Below are 17,555 nucleotides of genomic sequence, written 5' to 3'. Positions count from 1 at the left end.
GAACAATTAACTTGATAATTAGCATACCTGGCAATGGTACTGATTTTTCTGATAGCCTGACATTTTTATGCTATTATATGTCTGTACCAGCATGAGGGAATAATGTTCCTTTTCTTGGCTCACTAATTCTTGGTTTTCTTTGTTTTTAGGTCAAGAATTTTTCCTTCCCTGTTCTTTGTTGCGCTTCAGGTACTTCTGCTGTAATTCAGTAGCACAGCATTTGTCTGGCAAACGTAAGATCTGAGATTCAATTTTCTGAATCTCCAGAATGAATGCATTCCACATTTTCAATCAGTGTGGACAGCATAAGAGATGGACCAGTCATCTGACATGGCATAAGGAATTTTATTAGGATGTTCTACCATACACTATGACCACAGGAATTACTACTGTATTTAATTTCTGTGAGACACTAACATTGAGAATAAAATTATCAGTTTATTCACATAAGTATTTATTTCTCTCTTCTCTCTAATATCATGTTGTATACAGTTGGATTATAAAATGACACGCAGATATTCCCCTGCAGAATAGTAACAAATATACAACAACAAAATACCTTACCCCACCAGACTTGAAATCCTAGGCTTAGAAAGCTTGGAACTCTGTCGCCTCCAACAAGACCTAAGTTTAACTCACAGAATCATCTATTGTAATGTCCTTCCTGTTAAAGACTACTTCAGCTTTAATTGCAATAATACTAGAGCAACTAATAGATTTAAACTAAATGTCAACCGCTTTAATCTAGATTGCAGAAAATATGACTTCTGTAACAGAATCATCAGTGCTTGGAATACTTTACCTGACTCTGTGGTCTCTTCTCATAATCCTAAAAGCTTTAACCAAAAACTTTCTACTATTGACCTCACCCCATTCCTAAGAGGACCATAAGGGGCGTGCATAAGCGCACAAACGTGCCTATCGTTCCTGTCCTATTGTTTTTCTTTTCTTTTTCCTATATATATATATGCTTATACCTCCTAATATTTACTCATATATGTGTTTATATGCTATATAATCTTTTTGTATGATACCTACATATATTGTTGTGACAAAATAAATAAATAAAAATAAAATAAAATATATGTTGCTTTCATACTTGGAGGTAACACCATCTCCAGGCAGTCATGAATATAAAAATGTATGGGATGTGGAGAGAGCAGATAGGCATCTTTAATAATTCTGAAATAGGAGGCTGAGCCCAAGGGAGGGGTTAAAAGTGTCATTGGTCTCAAGTCCCTTTGTATCCACAAGAGTTCTAAGTCCAGTTCACCTTGCATTCCATTGACTCTTATCTACTGCCAATCGCTTTGACTTAGATTCAGATTCTTATAGAGTGCTTTAGCAGTGAATAAACCTATATATTAATTTGAACTGCCTGGACTTCTGATTTCCTGCACTTGATATGGACCTTTTGATTCATCCCTTTATGGATATCTGTTTACGTGACCGCTGCAAACTTTCCACTGACTATGCCACATATATTATTTTCACAATAGAAAGTGAATGGGAAGAGATATATAATATTTTATGGCATATGCATAGGATAGTTGGAGTAGCTTCAAGAAAACATTATTCAGTCCTGAGAAAAAGAGAAGAATGAGAAAGATGGTCAAAATAACTTTAATTTAATGTTGTCTTATATAAGATGGGTCTGAGAGAAACTTTCAACAGTTTTCAAGATTTTGCTATTCTACCTTATTACAATTAAAAGCACCCCTAGCATTTCCCTCTTTCTTGACCTTGCTAATCTAAAAGGTCTGCCAATCAGAAATAGTAATCAAATGAACTCCTCCTCAAGAATGGTAGGAACTGTTCTTTTTCCTGCCAATAATATTTCAATTTTGCTGCCAAAGCTGGTTCTTTGGCACTGCTGCTCCTGAAGTTGAATGGAAGCACTTAGGAGCACTTAAATGCCAAGAGAGCACTAAGACAGCTTTTGGACAGTCATGGACCCACCTGGGAAGGGGAGTGTTAAAGATTCCAGTTCCTTCTGGGAGCAGTCGGAAAGTCATGGGCATCCATCTTTCCTTTCAGCAGTTTGTTTTCTTAAGCAGATCTGGGTTTCATTTTTCAAAGCTTTTCTTTTCCTTTGTTTTTTAACTTTAAAAGTTGACCAAAATGCGGATGTGATGGGCAGGAATTGCATGACCAACTAGTAATCAGAGAAAGAAGGCAGGAATATACAGTAAAACTTTACCCAAATGAAAAAATGGCCAAGCCGTAAAAGGGGACACTGACCTATGAGAAATGGAATCAGATATCCTGGAGGAGGAAGTATAAACTATAAGAGTATATAACATCAAAACCAATGCCAATCAGTGTCAAAACCAAATGCCGACTAGTTAATGCAGTATTTTTTCCAATTGCTAAGTATGGCTGTGAAACTTCTGAAAAAGGCAAATAGGAGAAGGGTGGATGCCTTTGAACTGTGGTGCTGGAGGTGACTATTAAGCATCCCATGGACTGCAAATATAACAAACAAAGAAGTCCTAGACAGAACTTTACCAAAAATATCACTTGAAGTCAAGATCACTAGACAGAGACTGTCATACTTTGTTCATGTCATAAGAACTGACTCAATCAAAAAGTCAACCAAGCTGGGAGTGATCAGCAGAAAATGGAGAAGGGCCTGCCCTAGTATCCGCTGGCTGGGCACTATAAAGATGACACCAGGATCTGAAGGAGGAGGTGTAAGACAGGAGGCATGGAGAGTGCTGCTCTACAGAATGGTCTGACACAACTTAAAGTATGATGACAACAACAATGTTATTAGCAAACAAATGTGGATGAATCGATGTTATCTTTTGGGACAATTGGAGATAGATAAGATGGCCATGGTGACTTTTCTATGAGTTGATTACAGTAACAGTTTAACAAACTTTAATCTCGCTTTTCTTATTACTGTTTTTCCTGTTAACTGGTCATTAATATAGTATAAAAATGTCAGGTTAATAATTTGCAAATAGATTTAGTAGTTTTAAAAAAATGAACCACTTTCTCAAGCGGTCAAAAACTAATATTGTTGTAATATATTAATCAGTATCCAGGTAAGTGGATAATAAGTGTGTATGTGTTAGGATTTTTTAGTTTTATTTTTTATTTTTATTTATTTATTTATTTTTTATTCAAAACGTTTTACAAAAAAAAAATCCCACCCCCTTTTTCCCCCAACCCCCCTCCCTTCACTAATCCCTCCCCCCTCCCCCCTGACTTCCCGGATGAAGCACAAGGTATAGTTAAAAATAAAACAAACATATGCTAAAAAGATTTTCCCCCAAAACTATTATACCAATTTTCCCTCTCTAGCTCTGACTTCCTCCTAACACAACCAAAATCCTTAAAAAAATAATAATAATAAAAAAAAAAATTAACAATTAAGAATAACAAAATATGTAAATCAATAAAACAAATTAATCCTAAAGTATTTAAAACCAACTAAAACATAAAAATCCAATCCAATTCAAAGAATATCTCCCTTATAACTTCTATAACCATATAATTTTTCCCCCAGGTCTTTCTTACATAAATATTCTATTCAAAATACAGTACAACACATTATAAAATTTCAATACCAAGAATTACAGTAGCTATTCAAATTTAGTCCATCCTCGTCAAAATCCAGTATAAAACCAAATATCTAGTCTTTTATAATAGATATAAAACATATAATCAACCCATTTCTTCCAGATCTTCCTCACATATTGTCTTTCAGAGACAGTAATATTTTTGTCTGTTAATAATTCAAAGAATAATACTTTTGTCTCTTGCCATTTTTTTGATGCATTAATCTCTGTCTTTCCTTCATGTCTCCTTTTGAAAAGTCAGTCACAATATTGCCTAATAGATCCTTATGTTCTGAAATCCACAAATTACTACCATATATTCCATCAATCCAAAGAGAGAATTCTTGAAAAGCATTAAGCCATTAAGTAAATTTTTTCAGTTCGGGAGACAGCCTCCTGTAACAAAAATTCTGACATTTCATCCAAACTATTTAAAGGAAACTTCTTTACATCAACTTGTTTATTCACGATCATATCTTCATATTTATCCATTTTTATTTGTATCTCCTCCATTGCATTTAAGTCCTGTTTCAGTTCGTATTTTTGAATAATTAAATACATTCTTTCTGTGTAATCCTGTATAAAATCACGAATCCATTCTTCTGAAAGAACCTTCATGGCAAAGATCTTGCTGAAAATCCCCTTATGAAATACTTAAACAACGTAATATAATCCAACAATCCAGAATCCAACACAATAAGATGATGTCTCCATTCAGTTTCGATTTTGCAGCAAGGCTGGTCTATTTGCAGTTAGTCTAAAATGCCATTTTAAGAGAAGGGAAAAAAAATAATTTTTCTCTCTTTAAAAAAGGAGGAAGTCAGGAAATCAACAATACTTGCAAACCAATAATTGTTCACTCATGCTTCTTCCGCCTGCTTATAGAAATCCACAAAAAGAAATCAATTGTTAGCAGAACTTGGACACCTTCCTCTTTCTCTGCTGTTGCAGGAGACGCGCTGGATAATGGAGGTAGGAGGAATTCAAAGGGACTCGACCTTTCGGGACTTTGCATAAGAAAAACAAAGCCCCTAGGGGAATCTACCTCTCTCCCCCCTGCTCTTTCCCCTGCTCTCTCAACCAGAGAAGGAAAATTAAGTCGGGAACAGCTGTTCGTAGCTATTTACACCGGCTTTTACAATATCCAGTGCGGAGTGCCATAAATTAGCACCCAGCGAGAAAGGTGGTGCCAAGCGGAACGTGTTATGATTTTTTAATGATATCTTATTTTTGTGGTTTTTTTCCTCTGATTGTTATTAGGGTTTTTTTGTTTGTTTGTTTGTTTTAAATACATTTTTGAGAAGGGTTTTTTTTTTTTTAAGTTTTGTATTTGTGTTTCAACTTTTTTTTAATAAAATAAAAATAGAAAAAAAGAAATAGCAATAAAATGAATTAATTCCAGTTATACCAAAAAAAAAAAAATCCTTCTCTGGCAGACAGCTTACCACACTCCAGTGCCTATGCTATAATATCTTTCTAGAAAACCATTTATGCTTTCCATAAAGGGGGTCAGCAGTTATGAAAACTTGTTTCTATGGTCCATGGTTCTATGGAGATGGCATTCCCTGAGCCTGGCCACTGGGCATCATACTGAATACAATCACCAAATTTCAACTTATCTTATCAGCAATGTTTCAGTAAGCTAGTGTATAGCTCATTAAAACTCCTTCAGAGGTAAGATCAAAACAATTATTCACATAATACTTAGATATCAGCACAGCTTTTAGTTCATTGACAAGTTAATTCTGTATGTTTACTCAAAAGGAGTAGGCTGAATTCAGTGGTGTTAACCAATAAGGAATAATGTGCATATATATGTAAACACCAGGATGTAACTTTTAAACTTTGAGAATTTGGGTCAGAGGTGGGTTGCTACCAGTTCTGACCAATTCAGGAGAACCGTTAGTGGAAATTTGATGTGGTTCCCTGAACCGGGAGTGACCTCTGGCTGGCCACGCCCCCAAACCAGTCCCTGGTTCCCGCTCGCTCACCCCGCCCACCTGATGGTTGCTCGCCCTGCCTGCCTGCCTGGCCCAGCAACAGAATTGGCAACATCCTTCCCAGCTACTGTTTTCTCTGCTCAGCAGGAAGAGGGGTTTTTTTTTAGGTTAGTCCCCATCTTCACGGGGAGAGAAAAAGAAGGTGGCACGGGATGGGGTGGGGTGGGAGTGGGGGTTGTCTTAATCCCGGCTGATTGCTGCTTCCTTGGGTACCCTCAACTTTTCAGTCCCAGAAAGTGGCTAAGCAGCTCGTTTTTATTTGGTTTTCCCTCCCACCCTGAAAGGAGTTTCTAAAGGAAACGAGGGGGGGGGGAAGGGGGAAAGAAGGATCCGGGAATGGGAAGAATGAGAACGAGATCAGGTGGATGTGGGTGTGGCTGTGTGAGAGAGAGACAAAGAAAGAGAGTGTGTGTGTGTGTGTGTGTGTGTGTGTGTGAGAGAGAGAGAGAGAGAGAGAGAGAGACAAAGAGACAAAGAGAAAGAAAAAAGAAAGGAAGAGGAAGGAAGGGGGGAAGAGAGAAAATCCTGTGCTATTATTTTTAATTGTTCCATTATTTATCATGTGTTAATATTTTACACTGTCCCTACACCTAGAGTTATTTTACTGCCTTTCTTTTGTCTGGAGCTACCACATATTTTTTTAGGGATTTACATGCATTCAGTGGCTATAGTCCAGAGTATAAATTTGTGTCTGTTTATTTTGTACATCAGGTTGCATAAGTCCATCTCAATATGCTATTCCTGATATGTGATGTTTTGTATACATACAGAGAAAGCAGCACTCTTGTGATCTTTGACTTTTAGGTTTGCTGTCAAACATCAGCCATAATACTAATTACCTGTTTTGAACAATATGCAAGTTGTATTACATGAATGGCTATTTTATATGTGAAATTATGACTGAAATATTTCTGCACCTATATTGGTTCACACTGTAAGGAAGTTTCTCCTTAGTTTTAGGTTGCTTCTCTCTTTGTTCAGTTTCCATCCATTGCTTCTTGTTTTGTCTTCTGGTGCTTTGGAAAATACATTGCCCCCCCTTCTCTTTGGCAGCCCTTTAAAAGCCTGTTGCCTATCACACTCTTGGGCAAAGCATGTGAGCCATTTCCTCCTTTCAGTGGTCCATGAAAATACATCTATAGTATGTAGATAATAAATCTGAAAAAAGGTGAACAACATTTTTAGAGAACTATAGATACGTTGAGGCTGGGTGTGACAAGGAATGGCTGGGAGGGGAGGGGCCAGATGCACCCTTGACATGAGTGACATTGAGTTGGCCACGCCCACCCACTGTCACATGACCATCAAGCCACACCCACTGTCACATGACCATCAAGCCACGCCCACAAAATAAGCCACGCCCACAGAACTGATAGTAAAAAAATTTAGAACCCATCCCTGATTTGGGTTATCTTTCACATTTGCTGAATTGGAACTAGCTTCATAGCATTGCTTTCATAATCATTACATCAGCAATTTTTAGCTTATGTAATGGTTAAGAATCAGGCAAGAAATTAGGAATCTGTGAGATCTGGTCCTATCTTAGACATGAAGTCATCTAGGTGATCTTGGGCCGGTTATTATTCTTATGAAGACAGCAAAGGCAGAGCAGTTCCTAAAAATATTGCCAAGAGTATAGGGACTAGTCCATGAGTTAACATGACTTGAAACCTTCAGGCTATCATGACTTGAAACCACAAAAAATCATCATCATCAAGTTATCAAGTTTAGCTAATAAACTTGGCTATGGTACCATGGTATCAGAATCTATGTTTGCCACTTTAGACAATTCAGATATCTGCTATGTTACACTCCATTGTTTTCTCCCATTTTCCTTTTATGATCTCCAGCTCCAATCCTGCCAATCTCATCTTTCAAAACAATGAGACAATTATATCTTTATCTGAAGTAAACATTGCAGTTAATACAATTAAGCAATGAAAACTTTTAGGATAAATTGAGCCAGAAAGACATACTTAAGAAAAGAGTGAGTGAATATGGATTCATTGTCTTTAATTATTAAATAATTATCATATATAAGAAAAGAGAAAGCAAAAAACAAAGCAAAATTAACATGCAAGGATCCAAAATAAGAGAGCAAGTCTAATGTAATAGTTAAGTCATGAGGCTAGAAACTGGGGGCCCATGAGTTGTAGTCCCACCTTAGACACAAAATTAGCTGGGTGACCTTAGCCCAGCTGCTCTCTTTCAGTTCTCGTAAAGAGGCAGCAGCAAATCACTTCTAAAAAAACATTGCCAAGAAAGATGCAGGAACTGGTCTAGTCTGTCTCGGACATGATTGAAAAAAAGAAAAAAAATCCAAAATAAAATCTTATTCACAGCTGAAATAAAGTATGCTTATGTTTTGTTCAAATCCAATGTTGTTTTTTTTTTAATCATCATTGCTATGGCATAGACTTTGGCTGGATGCCTTATCTTTCACTGCTTCTTCAAATGGCTTACTAAAAAGTTGATGTCAACTAATTTTTTATTAAATTTATATGCTGCCCAAGTTCCTTGTTAAGGTGACTCTGAATGGCTTACAATGACTACAATTTTAAAATAAGGTGCTATTTTGCTATTAAAGTACATGTATTATCCATTGTTTTCCTTGATAAAACAGGTCTCTGGTCTAAGACTGTAATAAACTGATTGAATTGATTGATAAAACAAGTAACTAGTAATAGGAACACATATTTAATCATATTGATTGATAATCTTCTGTATTTTTCTGAACACTTTGGAAGGAAAATCTGCCTGATCACATTTGTGGCCAGTTCCACGTCTCTTAAAGTAGCCATACCTATTGTGTCTGCGGGGCCCGAGCCGGCCTTCCTGGCTGAGAGTGACTCAGAGAGTGAGGGGGCAGAGCCGACAGGGCTTCCCTCTGCAGAATCTTCCTCTCTGGCTCCGCTCCAGGTCCCAGAGGCAGGCCAAGTGGAGAAAGAGGAGCCGACACGGCCTCTTTCCCCCGACCCCTCCTTCTCCTCCCTGGCAGAGCTCCAAGAGCCAGCTGAGGGGAATCCAGTGTGATTAGATGCAAGGCAGCGAAGCCGAGCGAAGCATGCACAGCAAAAGGAAGGAAGGGGCCGGCCCATGGAGTGCTGAGTCACGGAGCCACACCCCACAGGGTATAAAAGTGGGTGGAGCTGCTTTTGGGCTCCGTGATGGACAAAGACTGACTCCTGGGAGCTTCGGCTGTGTTATTTTGTGATTCAGACTTTGACTTCTGTTTATTCCTGAACTGCAAATTACGCTGGTCTAAGGAGAACATGGCAGGCAATCGCAGGTTCATTGGCAGGACTGTTAGCTGTTGTCGGAGTAAATTGCTGGCAAGGAAAGTCAGCTCACGTGTCTTTTTGGGTTGTGGTCGGGAGGCGACATAACAATACCCATCCTATATTCATATAAATGGTTGGTTCATTCTGACTCATTTCTAATTCTATACCATTAAATACAAAAATAAGAGTTACACCTTTCCAGTAAGGATTTAACATTGATAACTACTGGAGCAAATCTTCTTTCAAGGAACTTAACTTTATGGCTTTACAATACTGTACAGTATATTTCAGGGTTGTCAAACTCCTGGTCCGAGGGCTGGATACATCACTCACTGGCCATACCCATGCCTGGTTTAATGAATGAAGGGAAAGTCCCTATATGTCACATGACGCCGTCATGACAATGTGAGTTTAACAGCCATAGTATATTTCAAGAACTGTAATAAAACAGAGATTACACCAAAATTCTGTTGCTTTTTCTATCCATTAGTATGTGTGTATGTGCATGTAATGTGTACATAAATACACACACACAAACAAACAAGAGTTTTACAATATTTTTTAATGTCACAAAATATTTCAGCTTTGATTGAACAGTTGTATCTATGAAAAATAACAATAATAAAAACACAGACAATCGTGACAAAACTTCTTTGTAAAAATACGTCATAATATGGTAGGGCAAAATTCCTGCTTGTCATTCCTTACTTTCCTGCTTATGATGAGGGGAAAATTCACCTTAAGAATGACAGCTTGGGAATTGTCATGTTCATGTTTGACTTGGCACAGACTTGCCATGTTTTAATTTACAGAAAAACAGCTAACCGTTTCTGAGATCGTGTTCATCCCTGATCATATTTTGATTTAATACCATTTCAGGGAAAGGTGAACAAGGAAAGCCATATCCTGTCACAGAGGAAGACAGTGATGATTCTGCTTATCGTGAGAATGGTTTCAATATTTTTGTAAGCAACAATATTGCTTTGGAACGATCACTGCCAGACATCCGACATCCTAAGTGAGTACACTAAGTTTGATTATTATTACATTCATTTAATATCTTTGTACTTACTTTCTTACATAGAAGAATCTGAATCAATGGAAGGTGAGAAATAGTATAAAGCTGAAAATGTTGAAGGTTTCGTCTTCTATATACAGTTTTTATAATGAATACGAAAAGACACTGTTTTTCTTATTTTCATTGCAGACAGTGCTTGGCTATCTAATACAAGGGAATTGTGAAATTTTTGTTCACATGTATTAATGGCAGAATATAGGAAATACTAGTAGCAGCCTAAACCTGTCTTTCATTGGGCTGAAATATACAAAGTTCTACTTTGGATTGATAAACAAAAGACACACATTAATCAAGTCTGTTTAATAATTGCCCAGGAAGTCTAAGAAGCTATTATTTTGATGTCCAATTGATTTGATTTGTACTTCAAGGTGTGATCTGACTCAAATATGTTCCAAATTATCCAATACCTAGATTACTAGAAAAGTAATAGTTCCCATCACCTATCTCTTTCCATTTATGACTGTATGACTATAACTTGTTGCTGGCAATCCTTATGATTTATATTGATATATTGACCATCAATTGTGTTGTAAATGTTGTACCTTGATGAACGTATCTTTTCTTTTATGTACACTGAGAGCATATGCACCAAGACAAATTCCTTGTGTGTCCAATCACACTTGGCCAATAAAAAAATTCTATTCTATTCTGTTCTATTCTATTCTAATCTAGGGACCACAGGATCCACTGAATTTTCTGCATTTACCTCTCTTTAGAAATAAAAGTAAATTTATGGACAGATAAATGTAGAAAATTCAGAGGACCCTGTGATATTTTCCTAGTAATCTAGATGTTGAATATGTTCTAATAGATTTGAGTCATATGTTGTTAGACTGCTGTTGTTTGATTTCAGGACAGTATTTCCCAGAAATCTTCTTGAAGTAATGGCACAAATCCAAACCAGCATCCCTGCTTTTTTTAGTCCAGATTTTTCAGAAAAGTTGTTAACTATCTGAGATTGAAATTTGTAAAGATACTATTCTGACCCAGCTCCCCAAACACAACAAACCCACTGAAGTTAACGCCAAGATTTCTTTATTAGGAGTGCCAGCAGCCCGGGCAAAAAGTTTCTCACTGCAGACTAACAGATCCAACCAACCAGGAGATGAATAGTTTCTGCCACATCTATTCCTCCCTGCCCCCTGCCTTTTATCCCCAGAGCTAGGGTGGGGCTTTGCTAGCAGTGATGGCTCTTCCTTCCCAAGGATTGGCCCATGGATTTCCACTGCTCTCCTCTCCTCTGCCTTCTGCGCATCTGCATGTCAGGTACTGGACCCAGCTGTTCCTCCTCTTCTTCATCAACCACCTCCAGACCTGAGGGCTGTTGACTCTTCATCGTAGGGTTGACGGATGGCCCAGGTTCCACCTCTGTCTCTGCCACTTCCATTCTATGTTCTCCTTTGGACCTCTCAGGTTGCCTTGATGCTGATCTTGACTTCCATGCCTCCTCCTCCTCTGATTTTGCTGCTGGAGAGGTTGGCGGCTGACAGGCCACAACAGATATAATCAAACTGAATAGACAAAGTCTTAATCCAGTCCATCCCGAGATTTGAAATATTCCTTCTTGACATCCAAGGTACAATAAACATAGTAGATCCAAACAGATGGCCACAGTTGTTCAGGAAGTTGAATACAGAGTAGTCAGGACAGACACTGGGATGCACATTATTGGACAGCCATGGAGAATATCTGGTGACTGACTACTTACAAGTAAATACACACAAGTATCTTAAATGAAAATATTTACTTTCAACCAAATTTAACCAGGACTGATGAGCTCTGATTGTTGGCCCAGATAGTTTCCATGTACTTCTCCATATACATGATTCTGCTCTGTCCTTTATTTTCTTATGTAAAACCAGTAAAGCTGCATTCATCAGTCAAGATAGATTAGGGCCAAATCTACAGATGCTGAGTTATGAAATGGCTGGGCATGCTTCCACCGAGTACTGGTCCATGAAGCCAATTCTGTCTGGCTCTTTTCCTGCTCTTCTTTCTTAATGATATGTCATACTGTCAGAGCACCACCATACCTAATTAGAAGTCTTATTGAAGCATATTGGGAGTAGATTGATGGCAGACTTTTTTAAACAGAAGAAAATTATACCAGTCCTAAACCATTTGCATAGTAACTTTTAACTGCCATATGAAAAGAATAGATGAGGGGAATTATTATAACAACAGCAACACAACTAGTTGAAAAATAATTTCAGTCCTAGCCTGCAAGATCATAGTAGAGCTTGTGGTGATTCTTATACCACAGATGTTGTAAAACTGCTGTGGGAGAAGACTGATTAGAATATTTTAAGCAGGATTGTGAGGTGTTTTTTTTTTTGCAAGTTAGACAAATAGTGCTAGTTTTATTTAAATAATTCTTATTAATTGCTAAGTGAAAATATCAAATGGTCAAGCACCTTAGAGGTCCCACCACTACATAAAACCTGTAACATGAATGAGCAAGAACACAGGTCTGTTTTTATGTTTCTCCAATAGAGCTTGCATTGAAAACTTTGCTTGTGGATTATATCTGGAAGATCTCAGTAAAACATTTATTTATACTGAGTTGTATTTGTTTGTTTGTTTGTTTAAGTGTCCCAGTCTTTCAGGCATTTACTTCATATTTTGGCACTTAAATTTCCAGACTTCCAGCAGAATGGACAACAGTTCTGGAAGTTGGAAAAGTACCAGATTGGGAAAAACTGATAAAAGTTTTTATTTTCAGTTTTTAAAGATGCTTATCTAATTTTTAATATGTCAAAAGTTATTTCAAAAAGAGAAAGCATGAAACCTTGAAAAGCTACATATTAATCTCTATCACTTTCAAATGATCAATGGAACAAATTAACAGCATTTTATCTGATCTATCAATTTTAAATATTTTGGTTTTGGCTGGGAAAATTAATTCAAATCACCTGAAATTATCTACAACGGTTCCTTTTGGCCAAGAGTGCTTCTAGTTATATGGAATTTTTTTATTTTTTTATTGAAAGAGTTTTAAAAAAACAAAAACATTTTCCCCCCTTTTTTCCCCCTCCCTCCCAAAAAAAACCAAAACACCCCCCTCCCTCCCCCACCCCCCGGCTTCCGGGGTCAATCACAAGGTAAAGTTATACATAAACCAAACATAGAATAAAATTTTCCCTTCCAATCCAAATAACCACATCCAAAGCTTTTCGTCTCCCAACCCCCTCCCCATTACATAAAATAACTTTCTAATTATTCAAAGGCAATCTGATATTTCTTAATCTGATATCTATTTTGTAGATAATCAATCCATTTTTTTCCATTCAATTAAATATCCCTATCAACAAAGTCTTTTTTGCATCTATCACCAGTTCAATAGCAATAAATCTTCCTTGAATATCTGCCTCAATTAGCTTAGCTGGTAAATCCTTCCTGATATATACAACAATTCCATGCTTCTTTTCCAAAGCTGATGCAACAAAATGGTTACCCAATTTTGAATTAATTAAATATTTTTGGTCTGATAATTTTATATGTGTCTCTTGCAAACAAATCACATCATTTTTAAATTGTTTCAAGTAGTGAAATATTTTCCTTCTTTTCTGAGCTGAATTCAAGCCATTAACATTCCATGACAAGATTCTATTTGCCATTACTGGCCTCCTGAAGCTTTGAAGCAGACAACGGAAGCTCCTCCTCCGGTATCTTCCGTCTAGCTCCTCCCACAGCTTCCATAATGGGATCCTGACTTTTACTTTGAGACTGTTGCTCTTCTTTACGCTTAAGGGCTCCTCTTGTCACCCTTTGCTCTTGTGGTTCCTCTAATACTGGCAGCAATAAAGGCTCTTGGGTCACCACGCCTTCTTGAGTCTCTTGAAGTTTTTCTATCACTTCTATTTCGACTTTCAAAACTGTAGAAAGAAAATCCTTTGCCTTTAAAACAGTGTCAATTCTATATCTCCTTCCTTGATAGAATAGTGTCAGTCCAACTGGCACCTCCCATCTGAATTGAATCTGATGTTTTTTAAGTTCTTGTGTAAAAAAAGCAAATTCCTTCCTGTCTCTTAACATCTTTGAAGGAATCTCTTTCAACACCTTCAACTCCTGTTCTCCAATTTTTAAAGTTGTCTGATATGAAACTTGCAGAATTTGATTTCTCATAGTCCTTTTCACAAAATAAACCACAATGTCCCGAGGAAGCTTTCTCTGTCTTGCAATCCAAGAATTAACTCTATATATTTTATCAATTTGGTAAGCTACCTCTTGGGGGTCCGCTTCAATAAATTCAGCCAATGCTTCTGATATAATTTTTCTTAAGTCTTCTCCACGCTCTTCTCGCATACCACGAATTCTAAGAGCTCCTTCCATAAGTTTATATTGTAATATCACAACCTGATCTTCATTTTGATCCACTTTTTTCTGAACACCTTTCATTTCGTCTTCTAAATGCTTATTTGACTGAGAGATCTGTTGCATTTCCACTTCCAATCCTTCAATTTTTTTACTCAGTCCTTGAACTGCCATAAGAATATCTTCTCTTATTTTTGCATTAAAATTCTCCATCATCTCTTTTTGCCTATCTTCAGAAAGTTTTAATTGTTCTTTCAATATTTCCTCAAGACTTGGTTCAGATCCCCTTCTTCCAGAAGGCTTTAAAGGTTTAGCTGCCATTCTGTCTTCAAAAGAATCAGGAATTCAAACTTAATAACTCTCCTTCCCTCCTTTCAGTATAAAAAAACTCCGTTTGTAACAATCCACAAGTATAAGTGCTTCATCGTACTAAAAATTTTTTACTTTCACTTTTAGACGCCATTTTAAAAATCAATTAATCAAAGACAAAGAAAGGTTTCAAGTTTCAAAAAGGGAGTCGGAACTTGCCGTGCTGATTCTGCATCAAAGATCGAACGCTTGTGAAATTCCCGTCTGCTTGGAATATCAATCAATTTAATAAGTCCTCTAGAGCAGAAGCGACATTCCTCTCCTTTTCCCTGATAAAAACAGGGGCGTGCTGAAGTTGGAAGGAGTGAAATTCGGTGGGGTCATAAATCCAGGAAAATTCGCTCTTGAGAGCAAACCCCCTGTCAGACCTGCCACTCTTCCACAATTCTGATAACCTCTTTCACCCAGAGATTATGCTAAGCTCAGTGAACAGTGATTTATTTTCTGTTTCACTGACTTTTACAATCTTCTAACACGGAGTGCTCTGTTAGAGCACCCAGCAGGAGGGTGACGTCACTGGAGCCTCGTTATATGGAATTTTAATACCTAATTATAGAACATTGAAGTAGCATTCTATTGCATGGTTGGCATGATAAAAAAGGAGTGCATAATAGCTTTTGCTCTAAAAGGCTATCCTAATTTCTGCTTGTGTTCAAAACTGTGCCAAAGGAAACAGTATGAAAAATCATTTGAGACACAATGAAGCTGAACTGCCACTTTCTCCTATTGTGTTTGTTGAACTATTCTTGCAAATTTGATTTTTGCCAACTGATAGCCAGATGGCTATGACATTTCTAAAGAGACCCCAGAAATAAGGTGTTATCAGTGCTGACTTAATGGGAGCATTAACATTTTGGTTTTTGCTCTTCCATTAACATTTTTATTTCATGAACCTAATACAAAATAATAGAGTTGGAAGAGCTCTTGGAGGTCTTTTAATCCAACCCTCTACTCAAGCAGGAGACTCTATACTATTCCAGACCATTGGCTGACAAGTGTCTTCTTAAAAACCTCCAATGATGAAGCACCCACAACTTTGAAGGCAAGCCATTCCACTGGTTAATTGTTCTCCATAAGAAGAAATGTTCCTTAGTTTTAGCTTCTGTGGCTTGCCAAGGGCACTGTCATTCTCAGACAAGACCTGAATTTGTAGGTAAACTTCTAACTGGGTTTTATTCCAGTTATTCAATTCACAGGTCTATTCCTGTATTGTATTAGGTTTTGGTTTATTTTATTTTATTTGTTCTAATAAGAGGCTGTTTGATATTAGGTGGATCAAAAATATTGTGCAAAGTTAGCTTCTGCAGTCCAATATACAATATTTTGATGAAGGCTATAAGTTTATGGTTGTTGTCCTACTACAGAATAAATTTGGGACCAATTACACACTTCCCTGGCTTGACGGATAAATTACCTGCCCATATTTCTCAGCGTTAAGGACACTATTGATCCTCATCATAGTTGAGACACTTAGCCTTGTTTCCATGTCAGAGGTATGGCTTTTTGGCCACAATTCTTTCATGAAGATCACTTCTGGCCAGACTTCTCCAGACAGTACATGGGTGTACCTGGGTCCCACTGGTTTTCACTAGTTTTGTGCTGATGGGACTGCTGGACATCTTCTGATGTTGAAGGGAAGTAAGCATGATGTGTCTTTCATCTGCTGCAATACATTTCCTTGACCACTGCATCTATGGTCCTCAATGTTGCCCGGTTTTTTGTGCTTTTTCAAAAGAGCTTGAACAGCTTGTTGATGCAGTATATCTGTCTTTTGTCTTGTTCCTATGCTGTTTTGCCATGGTGTATGTCTGGTGACATGAAGCTGTCTTCCACAACCTCACAAAAGAGTTTGGCTGCTTCTCACCTAGTTTAAAGCCTCCTACATTGCTGTTGCTGTTTCTGTTCAGTTAATGACTGTATTTCAACCTACATATAAAATTGATGATCATTAGCACCTGCTTGGTGTACAGAGTCATACACCTGGCTCTAATCCTACAAAATTGCAGACTTTGTGCAAGTGTAAGATTGATGCTGTTTTGAAGGCAAAGGGTGGTCACCACAAATATTGATGTGGATTTCTCTTCTGTTCATTTACTTTCCATTTTGTTACTTGATAAAAATAAATTATTAACATTTCTATTTCTGAAAGCATTCTTAATTTACAGCATTTTTGCACAACTGCCTAATACTTTTGCACAGCACTGTATATTAGCTGACACTTTATTTAAATTAAATTTGTGATTGCATGAACTCTGTAGATATCATACACTAAAATAAATAAATCTAAGATACATGGGTGGAAGGGGGACATTAGCAGCCATGTGATTAAAAGATGAAGTTTTACCGTTTGCATTACTTCTCTTCAAATATGGTTAGTATATGAAGAGCAAGCTTGAGAAGATAAAGCACTGCATGCTGTTCCTTCCACATAACTCCACATGTTCCACCCTTAAACTAGTTGGATAGAGTTGTTGTGCAAAGTAATTTGCTTCTCCAATCCAAAGACATGGTGGAGAAAACATTTTTTGAATAATTGTGTGTGAGGGTCCCTTTTTATAAGGACATGAATAGCATGTAAATAAAATAATGGTATGTACTGATATTTTTCCATAACCCCCACCCCCCACAGATCAATGTAGTTATATACAAACCAATTAAATTGTACTATTCAGTTTTAAAGCTGATTTAGGAACCAGCTTCTGTCCAGGTTCTCTGGCTTTACAGATGAGTTAAGTTTTATATTAGCATTTTAATTTCCAGTTTAATACAGAAATATTCTGTAATGTTTGTACCCCCTAAAAGCTTTGAGGCAGTGTACTACTATCATTGATAAAATTATTTTCATTTGTCCCACCCTTATTAATTTTACAGACCTGTCAAATGGTTGTGCAAATTCCTAGTTATCACTTCTTTATCAAGTTCAACTGACAAGGCTAGATCGAAAAAT

The 17,555-nt window shown here is 37.2% G+C and overlaps 1 protein-coding gene across 1 annotated transcript in view; it reads left to right on the top strand.

The window, feature by feature from the left end:
- Positions 1–17,555, top strand: part of GALNTL6 (polypeptide N-acetylgalactosaminyltransferase like 6) — a 962,275-nt gene that overhangs the window by 535,240 nt on the left and 409,480 nt on the right. The window contains exon 6 of the mRNA XM_058192360.1: positions 9,727–9,865. Within this exon, the coding sequence (XP_058048343.1) occupies positions 9,727–9,865 (139 nt within the window). The remainder of the gene's footprint in view (positions 1–9,726; positions 9,866–17,555) is intronic.

The sequence above is a fragment of the Ahaetulla prasina genome, chromosome 8 (assembly GCF_028640845.1).
Source record: "Ahaetulla prasina isolate Xishuangbanna chromosome 8, ASM2864084v1, whole genome shotgun sequence".
Classification (NCBI taxonomy): domain Eukaryota; kingdom Metazoa; phylum Chordata; class Lepidosauria; order Squamata; family Colubridae; genus Ahaetulla; species Ahaetulla prasina.
This window is presented reverse-complemented; position numbering and strand designations above follow the sequence as displayed.